This window comes from Pseudorasbora parva, chromosome 14 (assembly GCF_024679245.1).
Source record: "Pseudorasbora parva isolate DD20220531a chromosome 14, ASM2467924v1, whole genome shotgun sequence".
NCBI classification, from domain to species: Eukaryota; Metazoa; Chordata; class Actinopteri; order Cypriniformes; family Gobionidae; genus Pseudorasbora; species Pseudorasbora parva.
The window spans coordinates 9,577,283-9,601,874 of NC_090185.1; the positions used below are offsets into that span (position 1 = coordinate 9,577,283).

The following is a 24,592-nucleotide window of genomic DNA, read 5'->3' on the forward strand; positions in this document are numbered from 1 at the left end:
AGTCCCTGACAAAAGTCTTGTCGCTTATCTATTTTCTAGAAATACCTGATATTAACCTGACTTTTAATTAATTAATTGGTGTTAGAAATAGCTCATATGAAAAGCTAAAACCCTCCCAAATGATGTTTAATGCACTGAAATAAATAATTTTCATAGAAAAAATATTTATCATTTAATCAAGACAGAAAGGTCAAATTTTGGCAAGACAAAAGTTTTGTCACCTATACAGAAATTGAACAAATTTACTGCAAATACAAAAATATGTCAGCAAATTAAGTTGTGGTGCTGTCCCAGACAGCAGACAAACAGTGAATCAGCGTTGAATCAATGTTAATGCATCAACTAAAATATCATTGAATCAACGTTGAGATGTCAATGTTGAGAATGTAGATTTTTCATCAGGTTTGCACCCTGAAATGTTATTTCAACGATGAAAAATAGATCAAGATGGGCTTAAAATCAATAGTTTTCCAACTAAAATTAAACCACTTATTTAAGTGAATCAATGTTGAATCAATGTTAATGCATCAATCAAAATATCATTGAATCATTATTGAAATATAACATTGATTTTTCATCAGGTTTGCACCCTGAAATAATGTTATTTCAACAATGAAAAATAGATCAATCTTGCTTTATGTACAGCAGGATTCTATGCCAGTTCATTTGTCTCTTTATTTTATTCATTTTAATCAGAGACCATGTGTGGCTGCAATCGATATGATTTTGCATCAAAAAGTCACTCAAAGTAAATAACATCCTTCAGTTTACATGCAAATGTCTTTATTTATGCCCCCACAGTTACAACAGGAAATCTCACATTGACTTGAAACAATTACATCTGAATTTATGACCCAAATGAGAAGAGCCTGGAAAAACATGACAACGTGCATCTGCAAAATGGAAGTAAATACAAATGTAAACTTGCCAATAAATACAGAAATGACACAGTACTACTGAAAGAAAGAAGGTAGAAGAAAGAATAAAATACTCCAAACTCAGGGGTTTCCACCATGAGCAATGCCCCGAAGGCTTTCAGGTTGTAATGGAGCCAGTTCTGCACCATCCCAGCAAAGATAAACTCTGACGCCTCTTTTTATCAGCATTCACAGCATCTAAAACAATAGGTTACTGTCGTAACCCCGGTTCTCTGAAACATCGAGTGGAGAGTAGGTTACTGAGTGGACAGCAACCTATTGTTCTCTTTCATCATCTCGTTTTGAGATCCACCTATGGGAGAGACATGGACAGCTCCCCGATTGCCCAATACACTCACAGTGAGGTCCTGTTAGCCAGAAAAAGACGGTCACCCCGAGGGGCGGTGCACGACGCGTCTCATAATCATGAACTCGCCACACCGACGCAACCGTGTAACTGCGGTGTGAAGCAGGACATGAAACATAGGCTATGTGTGGCACGCATAAAGAAGGCAGGGTTAGGAAGACCCCACCCCCAAGACCGAATGTGCTACTGAGGTTCTGGTGACATCCAGCCTGTAGTAACGCACAAACGTATGGGGAGAAGCCCAACTGGCCGCAGAACAGATGTCCTGCAGTGATACTCCCCTGAACAGAGCCCAAGAGGCGGCCAAGCCCCTCGTGGAATGAGCTCTGATGTTCCCTGGGGGTTGCACTCCCTTTGATTCATATGCCAAGATTATAGCGTCCACAAGCCAATGTGAGAGGCGTTGTTTAGACAGGGGATCCCCTTTGCGAGGAGGAGCCCATGAAACGAAGAGTTGGTCACTCTTCCGGAACGCGCTGGTCCTAGACACATACGTTTGTAACGCACGGACTGGACACAGGGCATTTAGCCTCTGATCCTCCGCGGAGGAAAAGGGCGGAGGGTGAAAAGCGGATAGCTCCAACACCTCCGATGTGAACGCAGGGAAACATTTCGGCATGAATGCTGGATTAGGCTTGAGGAAAACCTTATCTCCACCCAGAGAGAAATTGATGCACGAGGGGTGGACCGAGAGTGCATGTAACTCACTGACACGTTTGGCTGACGCCAAGGCCAAGAGCAAGGCTGTTTTGAAGGACAGCAACTTCAGGGGAATATTCCCCAGAGGCTCAAAAGGGAATTGAGACAGAGCTTCCAGCACCATGGAGAGGTCCCATTCAGGGATCGTTCTCCTAATGACTGGCAACGAGCGACGGGCGCCCTTCATAAATCTGCGGATTAGAGAATGCTGCCCAACCGTTGAGCCCTCAAAACCCACATGACAAGCAGAGATAGCTGCCAGATAGACCTTAATAGTGGAAAAAGACCTGCCCTTATCCATAAGGTCTTGGAGGAAACACAAGATATCAGCGACTGAGCACTGATATGACGTGAGACCCCGCCCATCACACCACTCATCGAACACCTGCCACTTACAGCCATACAAGGACCGTGTAGAAACGGCCCTGGCATTCTGTATAGTAGCCACCACGCGCGGGGGACGCCCTAACGCGCTTAGGTTCGTCCTCTCACGGGCCAAGCCCAGAGAGCTACCCTGTCCGGGTGTGGGTGATAAATCTCCCCGTTCGCTTAAGACAATAGGTCTGTGCGGAGGGGGAGGCACCACGGCTGGGCATACAACAGAGGGATTATCTCTGCCAGCCACGGCGCTTTGGGCCACCTGGGTGCTATCAGGATGAGAGAAAAACCCCCCTCTCTCGCCCTGGCCAGTGTGAGAATTATCAGGCACAGGGGAGGAAAGGCATACAGCAGCACTCTGGGCCACGGGTGGGCCAGTGTGTCCACCTCGAGGGGCGCGTCCAAGTCCTTTAGCGAGAAGAACATAGGACAATGGCTGTTTTCGCGCGAGGCGAACAGATCTACGGGCGCCCGTAGCCTCATCCATGTCATGTCTACTATCTGAGGGTGGAGGTGCCAATCTCCGAAGAGCGGGTTCCCCCTCGATAGAAGATCTGCGCCTCTGTTCAGAATTCCCGGAACATGAGTCGCGCGTAACGACAGGAAAACTCGCCCGCTCCATACCAAACGCTTGTAAGCTAGGGCATGAAGCTTCGGCGAGCGTGCGCCGCCTTGACGATTGATAGCCACTGTCGTGGTATCGTCGCAGCGTACGAGCACATGATGTCCCTGCAGACGAGGCAGAAAATGATTCAGAGCCTTCTAATTGGTTAGAAGCTCTAAATAATCTATGTGCTCTGAACGTAGTTTGCTCGGCCGCAAACCGTTCACAGTTCTGCCCTCCTGGGTGGCACCCCAGCCTGTTAGGGACGCGTCCGTCGTCACGACTTTACGCAACATGACAGTCCCCAGAGGGGTACCCTGTGCGTAAAAGTCCGCGCTCTTCCAGTGGCGCAGAGCTGCAGCGCAGGTGCGCGTCACTGTTACAGAGCGGCAAAGATTGTGTAACGGGCTGAAATGTAGTGACAAAACCCATTTCATGAACGCCCTCATCCTCAGGGGTCCTAGTGGCAAAAACTGGATAGCTAAAGCCATAAGACCCTGTAGCCTGAGACATGTGCGATATCGCACCCTCGCCCCCTCTCTGAACTGTGACAGACAGTCCGTCAGAGAGAGAACGCGCTCTTGAGAGAGACGCGCTCGCATGGAGACTGAGTTCAGCTCCATGCCCTGGAAGATCACCCTCTGACTGGGTGTAAAGTTGCTCTTGTTCACATTCACCCTGAAGTCCAGAGATCGGGTGTGCGCGAGCACACGGGAGGTGTCCTGCAACACCTTTTCCCTCGAATCGGCTATGATGAGCCAATCGCATATGTATGTCAGGATCCGTAGACCAGACATTCTTAGGGGAGTGAAGCCCGCTTCCACACGCAAACAGAAAGTTCGGGGGCTTAATTTTTGCCCGAACGGAAGCACCGTGAGTTCGTAACAAATGCCTTGATAGGCGAAACGAAGAAACTTCCGGTGTGGTGAATAAATGCTTATGTGGAAAGAAGCATCTTTCAGATCGACCGATGTGAACCAGTCATTCCGTTTCATGACACGGGCGAGCGAACCAAGGGTTAACATTATGAATCTGTATTTCCTCAAATGTTTGTTCAACACCCTGGGGTCCAGAATAGGACGGAGGGAACCGTCCTTCTTTGGGACCAGGAAATAACGGGAAAAGAAACCCTGGTTTATCAGATTGTGGGGAACCACCTGAATCGCACCTTTGTTTAGAAGAGAGGAGATTTCCTCCTTCAGGACGTGGGCCGTGCTTTCCTCTGTGTGAGAAAAGAGAACGCTGCTGAAACGTGGATGTTTCATAGCAATCTGCAGACGATAGCCCTGTAATATCATGCGCAATACAGTAAGCCAGGCTGCTGACACACAGCTCGTGTGTATGCTCGTCCGGGCCGTGCTGGCTTCGAGCATGCCTAGCTGGCTTATTTGTGATGCAATGGCGCCCTCTAGTGGAGAAACTAGGGACGACACGTGCAGGTTCACCATTACGAGAGAAAGGGTATTTCCCTACATTGAGAGGGTATCTCGCTGTGACGAATTCATTTGATTCGTTAGATTTATTGTGTTTTTTGTGTTTCTGTGTGTGTTGTGTTTTCTGGGAAACACTGGGGCCGAAGCCTTTATTATTTGGGTGAGGGGAACACAGAATGTGCGGTGTGGTTACACTGCTTTTGAACTTTTCCTCACGACAATCCCCTTGAACAGGGGGGAACACACATCGTCCACTAAACACATGGGCTGGGCAGCCACGGGAAGGGGACACCCTACAGCAGGAACCTTCCGTCCTTTGGACAGGGGTTCTGGGGCAGGAAGAAAGCCCAGAAAACTTCTTTCGAGGCTTTTCCTTGACCTGATTAAAATTACGTCCCGGGACCGGGGGGGTTAGGCAAACGCACAGGGGGCGCCTGGCGTGGGACCGTCTTCCTGGGAAGATACAATATGAAGGCCTCGTGCTCCTTCTTGTCGTCGCATCGTTGTTGCATCATAGCAACTGCAGGGCCAAAGAGAGCCCGGCCGGGCTCTACCGGGGCGCCTGCGATACGTTTCTTTTCGCTATACGGGAGACCAGACAGGTTGAGCCAGAGCGAGCGCTCTCCTACCACGGAAAGCGCCATAGAGCGCCCGCAGGTTTGGACGACCTGACGAGCATTACGGAGAACGAGGTCGTTAACCGTGATGATCTCCTTCCACAGTGCAGGAGAGGGAGAAGATCCCTTATCTAACTGCTGGCCCAGATCGTCCAGGATCTCCGCTTGGTAAGCGGAAAGGAGGGAGGAGACATTCAGAGTCCTAACAGCCAAGGCCGAGGATTTATAAACGGCCTGGTGCACCGAGGCAGAAAAACCTTCCTAACAGGATGGACCGGCTTCGGGGGGGCGGGCAGCCCTCCCTGGACTGGGTTGAGGTGTCTGGCAATGGAGGGCTCAATGGCAGGCGGTTCGCCCATGCCGCGAGCCGCCATATCTTTAACCTCCAGCCCCGCGAGACCGTGTTTAAGATCGAGCGGGTCGTTCCAGTAGTGCCTCATGTGCTTAGCGCACGCTGGAAGAACGGAAAAAGTTCTTTCCTCGGGCCGGGGGGGGCTCCCAACACTTTACCGTCATAAATATCCCTCTCCTGGTCGGTGGCGCTCTGTGGAGCCGGCCATTTAATGTTGAGACGAGCGGCCGCTCGCTAACAAACATCCAGGAGGATGGATTGCGGCAAGGCCGCGGGGGCGCTAGCCTGGGGAATAACAGAGGGCGGGATGGCCTCCTCGTCCTCCGAAATTTCAAGAAGGCCCACGTCGTCGTAATCACCGGACCCGGCAAGATCGTCGGCGAGCGGGAGGTTACCCGTGAAGATGTCCTCTTCGGGGAACTCAGGATTGGGCTGGTCAGCCAAAACAAGAGCCGTCGCGCCCCGAGAGGTCCCCGGTAGCGCGCTGTCGTCGCCGTGTTCCATATCAGAGTACGACAAGTCGAGCTCGCCACACTGAGTAGCGGCAACTTTAAGGCGGTGTCGCAGGAGTTTCTTAGGCAGTACCAGGCAGTAACTGCAGTTCTCCGGGTTCTCTATTGCCTCCTCTGCGTGCTTGAGGCCCAAGCAGACCACACAGAAAGGGTGAAAATCCTTAGCGGCGATAAGAGACCCACACGCGGCCGTAATAGGCTAGACACAGAAGGAGAAGACTGAGAGCGGCATACCCGCGAAAAACTCAGAAAGGTCCGTGGCGGCAGCCGTGGAACAGGAAGACGGACGAGAGCGCGAGCGGCTCCGAATGCAGACACAGAATGTGGCAGAATAGAACTGTCACGCCCGGTGGAGGCTGATCTGGCGATATTTCCTCCTGCAGACAATAAGTGAGCAGCGCAAATCTAACCGAACTGTGTCAGTGCAGAGATCGCGAGAAGCGAATGTCAAATGATGTACAGTAGCGTATGCAGCCCATATATGCCCGCTGGTAAGGGGTGGGGCCTTACTGGGCATTGGCTGCGCGCTCCTGCCTGTCTTGTCAGACTTGGTGCAATTGGATGCTTCTGCAGAGGTCAGGTACGGATGCCCTTCCCATAGGTGGATCTCGAAACGAGATGATGAAAGAGAACAACAAGAAGTTAGTAAATATTTGGAAATGTGATTAATTATACATTACAAATATCACCTACTACAAAATGAAGTGAAACTTGAAATTTTATCAAAATCTTGATATCCCAGTTAAAACGGTAACATTAAATTCAGGACTATTTAATGCATTTTAAAATAGACTTATACATTTTAAAATGAAACAAGTAAATGAATGACCAAATAGCTAAATTAAGAAAATAAAAGAGGAGCTTTATAGGCTACATGGTGGCTTGGAAGAGATTTTTTTTCCATTTACAACACGAACTGGAGGCACAACGGTTTACTAAATTTCTATAGTTTGATATAGCTGCCTACAGAACTTAAAGATCTCACTCTTTTCTTTTTTTTCTTGCTGCATTAAAGATTAAACTGTAATGATGTAATTGTGATCTGCTCTCGTGACGATATCTCACAGCTGAAGCAGAGTTATGAACTGATTGTATTTCCCCTCACCGTGCTAACAGGTCAACCAGTTCTAGTTCTGCTTCAGCTGTGAGAAACTTTCACGAGTGGCGAACACAATTACTGACAAGCCAGAAATTCATCTAACCTTCCGATCGCCTCTCGTTTATACACTGGACGAATATAGGGTGATTCAAAATGATTCATCTGTGTGTGCAATGAGTAAGATACGTTTGTGGATGTGCGCCGCGCATTCATTGACTTGTGAGTCAAAATCCAAATGAATCAAATAGGATCGACTCACAAGTCAATGAATGCATGTGCAGCACCGTTTCCACAGATGCAAATTTTACTCGCACAGATGAATTATCTTAATACTAAAATCATCTCATAAAATAGATGAACACCTCACAACAAACGACGCACGACAAAAAAAAAAAAAAAAAAAAAGTTGCACGAGTCAGAATTCGGACGCAATTCACAGTGTATATGCCAATCTTAAGAAAAAAAATGAATACAAATATGATATGGTTTGGTGAAAAACAAACTGAAACTCAATGCATTAAGATTATCCTGGCCGTTGGTTGTGTAACTTACGAGGGCGCTCATGTGACTATTATTAACATTGCAGTTTACTCTAACGCGCTGAGGAGAAGCACATAAAGATGAACAAAAACACTAAATTAAAATTAAGATGAATTTTATAATTATATTTTTGTAGGCCGACTTACCTCTAAAAAATATGGTCGTTGTCCTGTGTCTCTTTTTCGCGATTGAAGTCTGTTCAGCTGCGCTTGCTTTGGTTGATTGGTGGATGTCTTGAAGGTGCATTACCGCCACCTACTGGATTGGATTGTGGCACATTCGATAGGGACACATTCTAAATTCTTTATTAACTCTGTATTCTTTAGATAAATAATGAAATACATGTACATTCTATATGATTTAAATAATATTAATAGGCTACATTTTTATGTATTTAAAACTGATAGACTAAATTTATGGTAGAAGTTCTTTTTTTTTTTTTTACATTTTTTATTATAATAACATGAAACACAGAATGACATTACATGCCAGTAAGCAGGAAAATAATATACCTTTTAAAAAGATTCATAGTTTTTACAGCTTTCTTATTGGAAGAGTCAGAAATCAAACATGCATACAATTTGAACTCTTCCAGAAAAATTTAAAGAAAATTTAAAGGCTTACAATTACAAAATTTACATTTATGTATTCTTTGTGAATCCACATACTCGTTGGTGTACTCATCGTATCCTTTGAGGATAATAAATGTGCTCAAATTCACACAAATGTAGCCAATTGATTTGGACTTGCCTTAACATGTTGAATAATGTGACAGATAGATTGACCGTAAGCCTCACCGGTGGAGAATTAAGATGACCAAACATCAGCATTGATTCAATGTTTGTCTTTTCAACACTGAAAAGCATGGAATTATCAACATTGATCCAATATTATTTAGCAGTGAATTTTCAACATTGGTCCAGTATGGTGTTAGCATTGAATTTTCAACATTGATCCAATATTACTTAGCATTGAAATTTCAACCTCAACCAAAATGATGATTCTGATGGAATTTCAACATTGAATCAATGTCACCATGCTATCTGGGGTGAGATCCAACTTTAATATCTTGTATGACTTCCATGAGCTTGAAGGACTGCATCCATGCGGTTTGGCAAGGATTCATACAATTTATTGATGAAGTCATCAGGAATAGCTAAGAAAGCAGTCTTGCATGCCTCCCAGAGTTCATCAATATGCTTTGGTTTCGTCCATGCGTCCTCTTTCATCCTACCCCACATATGCTCAATGATGTTCATGTATGGTGACTGGGCTGGCCAATCCTGGAGCATATTGATCTTCTTCGCCTTGAGGAACTTTGATGTGGAGATGGAAGTATGTGATGGAGCACCGTCCTGCTGCAGAATTTGGCCTCTTTATGGTTGGGAATATAAGAGGTAGCTAAGATTTCTTGGTATTTTAGACTATTGAGGTTGCCTTCCACCCTGCAGATCTCTCGCACACCCCCATACTGGATGTAACCCCAGACCATGATTTTTCCGCCACCAAACTTCACTGTTTTCCGGGTGAATCTCGGATCCATTCTGGCTCCAGTAGGTCTCCTGCAATATTTGCGGCGACTGTGGTGTAATTCAACAGAAGATTCATGTTGGATTTTCGCCTTGGATTTTCGAGCCAACAAACGGTCCTCTCGAGCAGTTGTCTTGCGGGGTCTGCCTGACCTGGGCTTGTTAAAAACGTCTCCAGTCTCTTCAAATCTTTTTTTATCCTCTGTACTTGACGCTGAGACACATTGAAGGTGTCTGCCACATCAGCAGTGGATCTGGTCTTCAGCCTCTTGATAATCAAAACTTTAGTCTCAGGGTGAATCTTAGGCATGTTTGCAGAGGTCTAGTTGCAGTTGATGTGAAGGTCTAGTGTACTGGGGTTCTTTTTATACACACTTGAGACCTAATTGATCCATTATTAGTCACAGGTGAAGCTCATATGACAAGGTGACAACACTTATGTCTTTGCAAAAATTGACTCAATGGGCTTAACCAAGCTGTGATTATTAGAATACTTTTTGAAAGTTTAGTTTTTTTACTGAAACAGTATCACAAAAGCTGGTGGGATTAAAATGAGCCATTTCTTGTAAAAAAATCTTGATTAGAAATATATTTCAGCGGCACTTTAGGTCAATTTGTACACAAGCGACAAGACTTTTGTCAGGGACTGTACATATATATCCTTGATCGCATCCGTTTGACCTCATCAGACGGAAGTTATAGACGATGGGAAAACTTGATGAGACTCGTCAGGATATGAGGCCAAAAATAAAAAAATATATATTTTTTACATATGAAAAGTGTGTGTATACAACCAGAGGTGGACAGTAACTATACTTGAGTACTGTACTTAAGTATACTTTTTGAGTATCTGTACTTTACTTGATTATTATTTTTTATGGAAACTTATGACTTTAACTTCACCACATTTGAAAGACAAATATCGTACTTTTTAAGGAGGGATTTCAGGAATCTCTTTTAAGTTACGTGAAGTTCAATGATTTCCCAGCATTTTTTGAACACTGATCAGTTTAGCAAAATGAAAAAAAAAAAATGTCAAAATGTTACTTTTGGCGAGTATTCACATAAAGTTGATTATGCCTTAAGTTAACGTAAACAGTTGGGAGAATATCAGATGTGTATCAGTGTATTGGATCCATGCATTTGGGCTTAAAGTGACAGCAGCTTTGTAAAGAGCTTTCTTAATTTTATACAAGTATTTAAATTAGTTTAAGTTAAACATATGCTAGTATGTCGGATGGAGCATCACTTAAACCATGATGGCATAGTGTGCATTCATACAACAATAATAAAATTATGCGTTGACATAAAGGAAATTTACCTTTAATACTTAAGTACTTTTAAAAACAAATACTTATGTACTTTTACTTAAGTAAAATCAGTTTTTACAACTTTCACTTGTAATGGAGTAATATTTGACTAGCAGTACTTTTACTTTTACTCAAGTAATGAAGTTGTGTACTTTGTCCACCTCTGTATATAACATTGTGTGTTTATATATTAATCTGCTGATCTATGTTACCTGGCTTTAGTGTTTCACAATTGTGTGGAAATTAACATCGGCTGCAGAGTTGATAGTAAGAAACTGTTCAAAGGAATGCTGGACGAATCATTTGCTCGGCCATAAAGTGACTTTCAAAGTCCAGCAACAGCAGCATCACAGCACTGTGAGCTCAACATTATGTACGTATTTTAGGCATTTGTCATGCAAATAACATTAGTCCACTACCCAACACTTATTGGGATGATTTAAAATATTGAACTGTTCTTTAAATTCCTCAAAGGAAAATGCATTAAATAACTAAATTATATACTCACCATTGACAGAAACACTGAATCTCTTCACTCTGGTGATGCTGAAGCTGCTGTCTCTGAATCTCTCTTTACACTGATCATCTGCACAGATCTGACTCTGATCTCCAGTGATTTCAGCGATGAGACCGTCATTAAAATACCACATCATTGAATCATTTGTGTTTTTCATTACACCAGGATCTAAAGTGACCGGTTCTCCCTCCATCACTGACTTTCTCTTCACTTCATCTCGATCAGCAGCAGAAAAACCTGAAACACAAATGTACACAAATTTTACTCCCCTTGCCACATTGTATGCGTTACAAATCAAGCATCTGTTACAAAAATTTGCAGCGTACGTTGTAAACCCCTTTGTGAACCACATGTCTTTCATTTGCAATATCATCCCCCCTTTGGCTGCATGGTCTTTCCCATGCAGCCACTTAGCATAATGATGATAGAAATTTCGAGGTAAACAAGGCTTGCCATCTTTACTCAACCACACATCATCACAGTTGTTTTCCCGCTGTCGTGCCGAAAATCTGCATTCTCTGTAAGGAGGACAAAGCATTTGTGTTTATTTCAGATACCAAAAGACACTGGTTCTTTTGGCTTCGTTGCCGCCGTGGCCTTCGCGGTGTCTGCTCTCACATTGCCTGTTGAGATAAAATCTTTCTTGTTAGTATGCGCTGCGCATTTACAGATAGCAAGTTGTTTTGGCAAGAGGATAGCATCTAGAAGAGAAGAGACAAGAGAAGCATTCAGAATTGGACGTCCATCAGATTTCAGAAATTTCCAGTTTCCACAACGCCCCAAAATCATGCGCTACCCCAAACGCATAACGCGAATCTGTGTAAATCGTTACTCATTTCTCTTCCATTAATTTGCACACTTCAATCAGAGCGACAAGCTCTGCCGCTTGAGCCGAATAATTGTGTGGCAAGCTGCCCGAACGCAAAGTGTCAAAGTCGGTTGTTACCGCGTAACCCACTTTGCTTAAACCTGTTTGTGCATCTCTGTAAGCAGAGCCATCCACAAAGAGGACATTGTCACAATTTTCGAGAGGTGTGTCCAAAAGGTCAGGACTCGGGGTACACACCTGTTCAAGAGCTGTTAGGCAGCAGTGGTGCTCCTCGCCATCCTCCTCTGTTGGCAGGAGTGTGGCGGGGTTCAGCACTGTGCATTGTTTCACGGTGATGTTTGGCATGTCAAGCATAATCGTGTCATACCTCAACCATCGTGTTGCTGACAAATGGTATGTCTTCTGTTCTTGCAGTATCAAAGTCACTGAATGTGGAACCATTAGTGTTATGCCAGAGTACCCCACAAATTCTCTAGAGGCCATCACGGCCTGCTCAGCTGCTGCCACCGCCGAATTAACTGCCTGCAAGTCTTGTACAAACCGCCATTCAGTTGGCTGACCTGTGTCCCTAATCTTTTCCCCAAGAAAGATAGGAGTTCGCACCGGTCAGGTGTCACATGACACAATAATGCCTTCTTTCAACAGTGATTCAAACACTGGTTCAATACCCAAAATTGCCTCAATTTTCAACATCATATTTGTCTTTTTCACGTGTGTGTTTGTCAATTGTGGTTAAAATTCGCTTTACTTCAATTTCATGCTCACAGTCAGAATTAAAACCCCCCAATTTCTCACTGTATCTCAGAGTGTCATTGACCTTCCTCCAGTCACACATTCCCCTGCTATCAAATAGAGAGGAAGCTGCATTTCTGACAAGCTCACTGAAACCGCACACACGTTCTCATTCCAATACATTTGATCAACTTTCAAAAGGTCTTTTTCTACCTCAAACCATTTGTTTTCATAAAATTGATCCCTCTTTGTTACGATATGTAATGTGCAATGTAAATCATCAGGCATCAAAAAATCTGTCTCATCAGACTAAATTTTATTTTGCCCCAATTCACAAATAATTTTAGCCCACCCAGGTTCAGTTATGTGCCATTTGCAAACCCATTTTGGTTTTGTTTTCAGAAAAATTTGTTCACCCTCTCTTACCAGCACACAAGAAGGGTCTGCTATCATTTCCAAATTTAATTTGCACTTGATATACATCCTCAATCATTTATGATCTAAATTTTTTAATGTTGAAAAACTTTTCATCAAAACTATGCAATTATCCATTCATTACATTCAATTAGTTCTTTACACAATTATTTTTCAAATCACTCTTCAACCCCATGTTATTAGCAAAACGTTCAAAATCTATTAATTAAGATTTCCTTTAAAGTACCCTTTATCTTTCAACGGCTCATCCATTAAAACTCTTTAGGTGTATGCTCCAAATTACCAAAATCTTAAACCTCTTGATTCCTGTCATCTGAAAGTGATACTAGACCAACTTAGCACTTAAACCAATTTTCTTTTAAATAATTTTACCAAGAACTTACAAATTTCTATTTCTATGGTCTTTATAAAGTATTCAAATTTGTCATTATTCATCTTTCTGGCTCTTTCTCTTGTCCCATTATTCCTCTATCAAATACTTGCACCTTGTGATCATTCTTGTTTAGGTATCACTTATCTCTTCTGCTCTGCGCAAACCAAAATATTATTGTCCTCATATTAAAATCCCAGTCACACAAAAAGCCTAACAGCCCTATTTTCTTTTACATTATTTTTAATTCTCTATATTAATCAAATGTCTTTCTTCCCTTCTGAGGAAGCATACAAATAAAACTTTTTAGCGGTTCTATTCTCTCGTTCGCCCTCCATTATTTCAGAATTGTGACGGAGTCTCTGGATAATTTCAATAGTGACTTCAGCCAATCTGTCACTTTGTCTCTGCTTCAAGTCTATAACTTTTACTAATCCAGGATATAATTCAACATCATAAATGACAAAAGTAGTCATAACTACCCTTAACAGACAGAGCTGGATATCAATCCACTTAAAGCTCGTCCCAATGTTCGTCTGGATCATCTTTTTATCCGATTCACTCAGAATAATTAGCTTATTTTCAAGTCTTTTTAGTTTAACTTAATTATCTGTAGTGCTAAAACACTACACTCAATCAGGACACATACATATGAACTGTTCACTCTCAAAAATTGCTTTTACTTGGTCTCTTAACCAGTTTCAAATTCACTATTAAGTTGTCTTTAGAAAGGCCAGCCGAGTTGTTGTAACAGGTCAGCTGATGCCATTGTTTTTGTTTTGTCTCAGGTTTTACAGTTTTTCTCGATTGCTTAAACACTATAACCAGGCTTTTGAACTAAAATTTCAAAACCATAACGCCATTTATCAAAAAGCACACCCATTTTACTAAACTATAAACACTATTCCCTGTTTTGACACATGAGTCAGATTTGTTGAACTGTCACTGCAAAACTCTACACACAAATCCCTTAATTTCTCATTGCCTAGACCATGCGGTCATTTAGAAAGCACTAGCATTCAATATTGTTCACTCAAGTCAGCATAGTTTCAGCTCAATTAGCACACAATTACCCAGGTGAAAACACTGAGAGTCAAAATTTAACACACATCAATCAGAACTTTCAAGATACATAAAAGTGCCAGAGTCAGTTCATTTGAGCTTTGGAACAATGGATCCACAAAGAAATGAAGGAAGAGGTCGAGGAGGGAGAGGAAGAGGACGTGGGTGGTGAAGGAGGAGGAAGAGGACATGGTGAAGGAGGAGGGAGAGGAAGAGGACGTGGTGAAGGAGGAGGGAGAGGAAGAGGACGTGGTGAAGGAGGAGGAAGAGGACATGGTGAAGGAGGAGGGAGAGGAAGAGGATGAAGGAGGAGGAGGAGGAGGAGGAGGAGGAGGAGGAGGAGGAGGAGTCTCAGATGAAATTAGAGCCAGTTTAGTTGATCATACGAGAGAAGTGCCAATCATATGCATATTCCACATTTTATCATAAGTGTGGGGACATGCACTGGTCTTGGTCTTGACTCGGTCTCGGCCCTTCAAAGTCTTGGTCTTGTCTTGGTCTCGGCCCTTCAAAGTCTTGGTCTTGTCTTGGTCTCGGTTTAGGTGGTCTTGACTACAACACTAGTGGAAAGTGTATGATCGAGAACCTTATATGCTTGTTCACCTCGTCCAGGCCATGTGTCAGTAGATGCGTGCCAGGGGTGGATCAGGCATGCAAGAGGATTTTACCCCCGCTGCCAGGCTAGGGCTAATATAGCCTGTGATGTGGATGAGATTCTCTGGCCTGACCCAGACCAAAGACGGGAGGCTGAGGCGGAATACAATATTTTATTTTTTATTTTTTTTATTTTTTTTGTACTGTGTAGTATGAATGAATGAATAAAAATGTGCCAATGTATCCATTGGTTGTGTCTTTTGTTCATCATGTGAAAAGGTTTGTGAGGAGGGGAACCACAAGTAACATAACTTACCAGTTTTGGAAATGTTGTTTTGAATTTATTGCACCAGTGTGTTAGACTATGTTGTAGTGTGTGTGATTTTGAGGGCTTGTGTGTCTTGTCTGAGGGCAAAGTTTGGTTTTTCAGCAAGAGTGAATGGTTTTGATTGTAGAGCTTCATTTTGACCTGAAAATAGGTTGTTTGGGAAACTGGGTGAGACGTTATGGATTTGTGTTTATAGTTTTGAGAATATGAGGCATAGTTTCAAGAAATGTGTTTAAGCACTTTTTAAAACAGATGTGTTTAAAACAGTCACTGTGCCATCTCTGCCTCCACAACCAGCATCTCTCTCTCTCACTCAGTCTCTGTCTCTTACACAGATAATCTTTTCAACAGCCTCTGAGACTTTTACTCAGAACAAACTATAATATTAAATTCTATGAAATATTCTTTCAAGTTATATTTAGTTTAAATACCTTTTGTTTTCCAGACCTTCTCTCTAAACTTCAAAAGCCGTCCTCATCTCAAAGCCATCACCATGTCTCCAAATTATCCTCTGCATATCTAATGACCTGCAGGATTTAAAACTATGATAGAGACATATTAGTTCAATATCACACAGTTTTACTGATACCAATTAATACATTTTTGTTCTGGTCTCCACAAAAGTAAATGACATTCACCTCATGGTCTCAGCTGGCTCTTCAATGCCCCTTACCATCATAACACTCAGGGTTATCCCTGGCATTCACAAACAGTGCGGTACTTGAGTGAGCGGTATGGAGGAGCCATTATTAGGGCAGGCCCTGCTGTGTCCTGTCTGGACTCTCGGCCCCTACAAACACAGCTTACCCCCTTACTGATGCTGCTGGCCTCACAGACATCGGTTCAACTCTCATACACACCTCACATAAAACACCTCCCTTCTTGGAAGTGCCCAATGGCGGTGACCCCCATGTCTTAGGTCGTCCCCCGCTGGCCAAAAGAGGATCTTACCCGTCTTCGGCGAATCACCCTCATTCACATTGGTCATCGCTTGAGATTTTTTGACCCTTAAAATGGATCAGATGTTTTTCTGGAGCCTTGGGGAAAGTGCATTCAAGAGTCACCAGAGCCATTTAGTCTGCTTACTATAGGTAGAACATGGAGACAGGTTAATCATAACACTACTTAATCACTAAAATCCATTGTACCTCTTCAAACCTGCAACATAGTGCGTAGATTATACTCATGGCATCTAGCCATAACAATTTAATGTTCTGTGACCAAGGCCATCAGTTCTGTACATGGTGGTGGCTAAGAGTAGACATGGAAGTTACTGGTCATATAACACATTAGTCTCAAATTTCAGTTCATTTAAAAGTCAATATTTGAAAAACATCACATTGTTTCATCATGAATATTCATCATTGCCCTCTCAATGGCAATCGTTCATTTTTACCAAATCATTGTCTCTATGATTTTTTTAACTGCTGGCCCAGATATCAGCTTTGAGCTGATTTGGAATCAGAGAGAGAGAGACTCTGAGGCCTTCAGGGCTGGCACACTGCATTCTCATAAACGTTTCACTCTTCACACTAGCTCAGTGTAAGATCTGGCTAGGAATTAAAAATTGTTTTCAAATTAAAACATCCTTTTCCTTTTAATTCTATCCTTAGACTAAAATCTAATTTTCAAATAATCATAATTTTTATTTTTTACATGAATCTATCAATTTCCACTCCAGGTTGAGTCTCTGTTCCTCAAGTTAGGCCACAGCACCAGTCAGAAATGAAATGGTGGGGGCAGATTCAGATAAGCAAATTGTTTTATTAGCTCAGCACAAGCTTATCTTTTGAAACCAAAACTTCAGCTTCTCTGGTTTCCAACTTATTACTATAGTTATTTCAACAACATCCAGTATTCCAATAAGCATTATCAGAGTTTTGCAAAAGTGAGAAAAGCAAGAACATATTTATAATCATTTTTTTTTGTTTGTCATTTAACCTCTCTACAAAATCATATTCTTACAATATGTTTTATCATCTTTAATTTTACCTCATGATTAAAATTAAAATGATCACAGCTCCTTCCTTCCCAAAAATTACATTTATCAATCTTATTGTTAGTTCATTATTTTCTTAGACAGAGTGTAAATCTCATCTCTGTTTCTATCTCTTTACTGAGTTTCATTACAGATTTTAGTCTGGTGGCTTCATTTGCCACATTTTCAACACCTTATGGGTGCATGTACCCAGTTACCTGTAAAATGGTCCTGCTGACCACAATAAAACCCTCTCTGTACTTCAGGAACCTTGCATTTTTCGGTCTGGTTTCTGGTCTTTAAGGCGGTGCCTAAAGCGGCGATTACTCGGACAGTCAGAGAAGAGCTCTGGTCCAATAAAACATACAATGCCTTGCCATTAATTGTATCTTACATCTGCCTTTTCCCCAAAAACAAATATCACATTTGGTTTTCCAAATATACAATCCTTCAGTTACTGGGATTTTCCCTCCGGGGTTAAATGACACCCCAGCCATTTTAAAATCCACGAATAAGCTTTAACATCTAAAATTTGAATTTCTCTTGTTCTCAATTTTTTATAGCCTGTTAGGTTGCTGTTTACTTTTAACATTGCTGCCCATTTACTTAATACGTTGCTTATTTCTTTAAATTGTGGACTTCAGAGCAGAGCTGCTTACAGCATTTGCTCTCTATAGTCTCAATCTTTTACCGGACTGATCACATTACTGATTTACTGATCATGTCATTCAAATTGTTCGCTTTAATTTAGTTAACACAAATTGTTATCCATGGCTTAATCAAAGTTCATACTCACCACCGATCTTTAAAACAGCTGTGGCTTCTGTGTGACGAGACAACGCTTTCACTTTCCCTGTTATCTGCTTCACATAGCACATTTCACGTTTCTCACACACATTTCCCACACCAGCTCTTCGATTTATCTCCCCTCTTCAACAGACTCTCAGTCTGGTGACACCCAGCATTCCCTCTTCTGGGAATCATAATCAAATTATTTTACTTCCTTATACCTTGCATGCATTTTTCCCATATTATTTCTCATTTGTCAAAATACCGGTGTATATTCTGCTAGCTTGCTTTGAGATTTCCCCATATTGGCAGTCTGTCTCTGTGATCTTTCACGTGCACGCTATTAATCTGTAGAACGTCTCTCACAGATCTGATCCTTCACCCAGGACAGACGGGTCAGACGCTTTTCCAAGCGCCCGCTATATGATCTCAATTTCTTCCGGATGTCTTAACCCCTTAGTATCTTCCTCGGATATGAATTCTCCAAAACTCGTTCCAAGTTTAAATCCTCAAATATCAATCCTCCCCAACTAACGTAGTCTCAGTCCTCATGGAAATATCTTAACCACTGGCATGATTTAAATTTTTCCCGAATTTTTTAATCACCCACGTAACCTCAATTCTCCCAAACTTCTTGATCACGTTCCATGATCTCAGTTTTCCCAGAATATCTTAGTCATGATGATCACAGAGTCAGGCTCTCACTATGGTTCTCTCTTTTACCATTAAGGTTTCCTCAAATCTTTTAACCCAAATTCTCAAATTAACCCAAGTTCTCAAATTAAACTCTCATTTAAACACATTAAAATTCCCCTGAATTTTAGGTTTGTCTCTTACCAGAAGCGTCCCGTTGCCACCTCGGGTTCGTTATCTCTGATTCCAGTGGTCGGACCCTCCGGACCCCCCTGAGCGGTCAGCCCTTCTCCCTCAATCCTGTCGGGGTAAGGCTGTGACTCTAACGTCCAGGATGATCAGTCACCGTCCGCTCACGGGGTCCAGACGGCACATCCAAGGAATCCCACCATCTGACACCAAATTGTAATGGCAAAATAATTAACTCCGTCGCTTCACTGAATAAGAGACAAACATTAGCCAATTACAATTATAAAGGTTTATTTAATAAAAAAGTTTCTTGCAAGAAAGAGGCACGGTTGATGCAGCCACAAGGCCACACCAAGCGTACACTGAAGTCATAACAGAAGTCACAATCTCTTATACTGTTGGCAGCATCCTCCCCTCTCAGTACATTTCCATACAGGCCGTTGTTTAAGTCAGGATGCCACGTAGCCCATGTATAGCTCATAGTACACATATGTCATGTACTGCATATCTCACACCATGGGAAGGTAAACATATGGCTATACCAAGATTTGCATTTTGCCACAACAACAAACCAACAGATGATGGAGGATCTTTTTACAGAAAACAAACAAATTCTCCACAACATTAAAAAGTCTGTTCTCGCCTTTCGATCTGAAAAGAAACATTTATGCATGGTTTGTGTATATAAACAAATTTTACATTAAATCCTCATTTAAACAGCCGTTGATCAGAGAAGGTGTGATTAAATGTTGTCGACTCCATCTGAACTCAACTGGAGCTTCAAGAAAAAGCTTGCCAATAAATGATTTAGTTTTAAATCAGAACGAACTGTTTAATGGTGTAACTCAAGATCGTTCTACAAACTGCACGAGATTATCTATGTACTGTAAGTGAATTAATATACAGGTTAAGAGAATAACTCAAATAAAAACACATCAAAGATCATCAACAGTGTGATTTTAAACTGCATTAAAACATTCATTGAATTACTCACCTTGGACGGCAATATTGAAGATCTTTTCATAGTCTCTGCTGTTGAAGATCTTCAGTTCATAATCTCCAGAGTCTTCAGTTGTGGTGTTCATGATGGTCAGAGATCCAGTCGGATGATCCAGCTTCAGTCTGTCTCTGAATCCCTCGGTAGAAAAACCTGTAATAAATATAAACAACTCATGGATGATCTAATACAACATAAGCCACATCACTTTTTTTTTTTTTTTTTACATATTATAATATGTATGTATTTTAATATGTACATATTATAATATGTAACATATTATGATTTTAATATAATTATACAATGTCATTGTCTCATAATGAATGTTATATAAATTAATAGTAGCCTACCCATAAAAATGTCAGAAATTTGAGCTTAATAGTTCACCCAAAAATGACAAGCACGGAAGTGCAGAGGATAAAGCAAAACACACTCGTCACATATTAAATAAGAATACGATTTTTTAAAGAGAAATGCCAGACAATTTTTTTAAACTTGCACACAGTCGTCTGCCAAACTAGATATTTTACTTTATAATGTGTCAAATATGGAATTTATTTTTGATGACAGATGTATGGTTATGGACTTCAAAACAGAACCAGCCATTCTCTACCATTATAAAGCTTGAAAGAGCCCGGACATTTTTAAAATAACTCTAATTGCATTTTTCATCTGAAAGAAGAATATCATATACACCAAAGATGACTTGATGGTGAGTAAATCTCTGGCTTATTTTCATTTTTGGGTGAAATAACTCTTTAATTTAGACATCTGAGTTTAACATAATCAGCACACGAGCAAAGAGGCAGTTCAAGAATAAGTTCAGTCAAGCAAGTCATGCCAAAGCTCAGAGTCGAGACAACAGGAACCAGAGACAAAAGACGACGATGAGTTAGAAACAGACGATAGAAACAGACAAAGATCAGAGAAAATGGGTTAACAATTTATTTCAAGCCATCCATACTCTAGTCTCACTCGTTATTCTTTCTTCTTTTCTTTCTTTTGAGTCTCATGCTCTATGTTAAGTTTTGCCGCAAAGTTTCGGTCAACGATTTTACAGCAAAGCCCACTTCAATTTCATCCAGAAGACTTTCCATCCATCTGCCAACACGCCACATAATTGGCTTCCCAAGACGTCAGTGCAGTGACAACTCCGGACGAAGGTGTGGGCAGAGGGGAACACAACTTCGGATTCCAGACTCTGACAAATGGGCAGCTGGAAATCTAGACTCAAACGGTGAGAGGCATAACATTTCTCACTCCAGGCTGAGATGGAACTGTGGCCCCAATCGATTCTAGGGTTGTGCTGGATCTAACCAGGAGTGGTCTAGGACTATACTGCTGACAGGGACCGATGGTTAGAAAAATAGCTAAAAGTTCTTGTCCATTTGAAGCATTGACAGAAATCCTGTGTGTAAGTGGATCATGGCGATCTGGAGGTGTTGTGCAGGGGAGCTGCTCCTGAAAAAGGTCAGAGAGCACGCAGGCCGCCTTGCGTCCCGCCACATGCAATCAAAGACCCCTGTCATTTCCTCAGAGAGTGCTTGGAACGAGGAGCAGCACAGATGTTGATTTTCCCACACCTGTTCCCCATTGAACCGCGCGCCCAGAGAGTAATGTCCTAACCAGAGCAACTTTAGACTGTTCAGTGGAATACCTCAGTGACTGGAGAGAGAAACAAACTTGGTTAAAAATCCTCCAGAGTGGTTGGGCTTCTCGTAGTACCGTGAAACCTCTAACCAACTTCTGTTCCTCCTGTTGATCCAAGCGTGCATTGCTGTTTGACAGGAACTCTCGCAGATTGGATGGACTCGCTGGTCAGAATGTTCTGTCAGGAAGCAAATAATTTGAGTGGTGAAACTGATGGTCAGTCCATTGCAGGTGGCTTAATGCTATGGGGGCGAAATGCCACCAAACGAGCTGACAAACACAGGATGAAAACACACATTAAATAGACCTACTGATGATTTTAATTTATATTAAGCCATACAAGTCTTAACACCAGGGGTTCCCTTTAAACATCCTCTCTTCGTTATGAAAGTGCTACAGTTCAAGGTTCATGGGGCATTACATTTAGGTTATTCTATGTACACATGGCAGCATTATAAGGATATTTGGGACATTAAAAGAATGTTTCCACATGGTCCTCTGTTGGACATATAAAAGCGTTGCTTATACACTACCAGTCAAAAGTTTGGAAAAATTACTAATTTTGAAAGATGTCTCTTCTGCTCATCAAGCCTGCATTTATTTGATCCAAAATACAGAAAAAACTGTATTATTCTGAAATAGTTTTACAATTTAAAATAACATTTTTTTCTATTTGAATATATAAAATGCAATTTATTTCTGTGATTCGAAGCTGAATTTTGAGTATCATTACTCCAGTCTTCAGTGTCACATGATCCTTCAGAAACCATTATATGATAATTTGCTGCTCAAGAAATATGTATGATTATTATCAGTGTTGAAAACAGTTGTGTAAAACATTTTTTTAGGATTATTTGATGGATAGCAAGTTTAAAAGAACAGTATTTATCTGAAATAGAAAGCTTTTGTAATAACTGTACCACCGTTCAAAAGTTTTGGGTCGGTAAGAATGTAAACAAAGGGGGGGGGGGTAACTTAAAAGATATTAATACATTTATTCAGCAAGGAAGCATTAAATGAATCAAGCGACAGCATAGACATGTATAATGTTGCAATCGCTTTCAACACTTCATCTTGTAATTCTTATTAAGTGGGGCTCATTTTTGTGGATTATTTACATAACTTAAGTCTCAGAGTCAGATCCTGACACCTAGTACTTCTGGAGACTCCAGGTAGGTTGCAGTTCTGGAAAATGGTGACTGTGAAAATGGTGAATTAAGTGTGACTGATGGTTTCACACTTAAATCTTCTCCTTGATTCAAAATTTTTTGCAGTAAACGTGTCTTTTCTTTGCCACCTGTTTTTGTCTGACCCTGCTGATCCCAATGCGCATTTCACTGTCCAATGGTCATGCCTTAACTACTGCAGTGTCTAGTATTGCATTAGTCTGCATCCTACTCATTGTTAATGACTTTTCAGTCTTTGTTAAATCTCTTTTTTCTGGCTTATTTTATCTTTAAAAGAAAACGTAATTCTGCACAGATGAATGTAAGGTGTTTTTTATTTTCACTTATAAATTATTAAATATAAAATCACTAGAAGTAATTAGATTAATGCGGATTGGAATCGGTCAAATGTGCCTAGAAAAAAAGATGATTCGAAAATCAACGTTCCTAATAATTCTGCACATGGTCACGTTAGGCCACACATGTACGTTGCTATTGATTGGGCTGACATTTTTGACACCCACCAAACAAGAGAAAACTTATATCAAACCCGTCGCACACCGCTTCCAGGAAAACGTGTAGTTTAAATCGGAAACCACAGCAAAGCTGAGTCTGTCAAAACACCAGTCAGAGTTTTTGAACGTGCATTAAAGGCCCATAACCAGTAAACAAACCGAAACTGCGTAAGCGTGTTGGATTCCGCACACTAAATGTCATATGTCTTACCAAACAGGATCAAAACACACAACGCGGAGGAAATGGGGAACATAATTTTCTCCAGACAAAAAAGATAATAATCAAAATACTGTGGAACAGTTCTTCTTCTTCTTCTTCTTCTTCTTCTTTGGTGTTTATTGGCGGTTGGCAACCTAACTTATTGGTGCATCACCGCCACCGACTGGAATGGAGTATGGATAATGATATTGTTTGTATTCGGCATTTAAATAAACAAACACAAAAAACCCACTATCAAAACAAATAAACAAACTGAAAAATAAACATAACAAATAAACAAACAAACAATCAAAACATTATATTCTTTTGAATAATTTACTTACTTTCAAAAATTTAATAATATCACCATTCAACTTGCTATCTGTTTTCCCTAACAAACCTGGCAATGTAAAGTCATGATGTTTTGCTATCTTAAGTGATTGAATAAGGTGATGTCTCTCATTATTATACTTCACACAATGAAGCAGTACATGCTCAACTGTTTCTTGTTTACAACAGTATGTGCATTCCCCAGTTGGATGCTTTCCAATCTTATATAGTGTACTATTAAGTCCTGTGTGACCTATTCTCATCCGAGTTATAATACTTCCTTCTCTTCGATTCCTGCTCTCCCAGAACCAACTTGATTTTGTATATTATATAGGTGTCTGCCTAATTCAGTATCATCCCAATGTATCTGCCATACTGAATACGCGAATTTCCTAATGTATACTTTAGCTTCCATTTTGCTTAATGGAACTTGTAGATCTATCCATTTTAATTTTAGAGTTTGTTTTGCCAGAATATCCACCTTCTCATTCCCTTCCACGCCAACATGGGCAGGAACCCAAACAAATTGTGTTTCTATACCTTTCACCTTCAAATTATATACCTTATGGAAAATGTCATTAATTATGTCCATTCTAAAAGATGACCTGCCAGATTTTATACTTTCCAGTGTGTTGTACCCTTAAAAAGGGGGAAAGTAACGGGAGAAGGTTTAGAAAACACACATGACGCAGCTCTCGCCTTCACTCGTCTGTATTGAATACTTTTGAAAAGTGTATACAATAAAACATACATTTCAGCATCACATGAATTCACCCTTGTAGTGATAACGTATACAAAATAACTTTACAGCAGAAATATGTGTACTTGTATTTAGTAATAACCAGCTTAAACACATATGACACAGTAAACACTCATATATGCCGAGATGGAGCCACGAGGTCTCCAAATGCTAGCATAAAGT

General features: G+C 41.2%; 3 protein-coding genes across 14 annotated transcripts in view; 1 reads left to right on the forward strand and 2 right to left on the reverse strand.

The window, feature by feature from the left end:
• The window catches only part of LOC137040042 (CD48 antigen-like), a 117,821-nt gene that overhangs the window by 31,202 nt on the left and 62,027 nt on the right, over positions 1 to 24,592 (forward strand). The gene's annotated exons all lie outside the window — the stretch shown is intronic.
• The window catches only part of LOC137040034 (carcinoembryonic antigen-related cell adhesion molecule 1-like), a 57,387-nt gene that overhangs the window by 18,013 nt on the left and 14,782 nt on the right, over positions 1 to 24,592 (reverse strand). For 4 of the 12 annotated variants that reach the window (XR_010897811.1, XM_067415437.1, XM_067415434.1 and 1 more), the window contains exons 1-3: positions 23,353 to 23,490; positions 19,808 to 19,963; positions 10,866 to 11,111 (exon numbers count right to left, since the gene is read on the reverse strand). Coding sequence is in view for 11 of the 12 variants with exons in the window: in XM_067415437.1 (XP_067271538.1) it covers positions 10,866 to 11,111; positions 19,808 to 19,963; positions 23,353 to 23,395 (445 nt within the window). In the remaining variant the exon portion in view is untranslated. Of the gene's footprint in view, positions 1 to 10,865; positions 11,112 to 15,655; positions 15,767 to 16,372; positions 16,652 to 19,807; positions 19,964 to 20,785; positions 23,491 to 24,592 lie in introns of those variants that run through there. The other 8 variants (XM_067415439.1, XM_067415441.1, XM_067415440.1 and 5 more) reach the window with 7 other exon arrangements.
• Positions 598 to 3,264, reverse strand: LOC137039408 (uncharacterized). Its single transcript, XM_067414723.1, has one exon. It carries the CDS (start codon positions 2,981 to 2,983, stop codon positions 1,436 to 1,438), a length of 1,548 nt encoding a protein of 515 aa, XP_067270824.1. The 5' UTR covers positions 2,984 to 3,264; the 3' UTR covers positions 598 to 1,435.

Excerpts from the sequence above, each read along its gene's own strand:
- LOC137039408 (XM_067414723.1), bottom strand. The coding sequence starts at position 2,983 with ATGGAGCGGGCGAGTTTTCCTGTCGTTACGCGCGACTCATGTTCCGGG.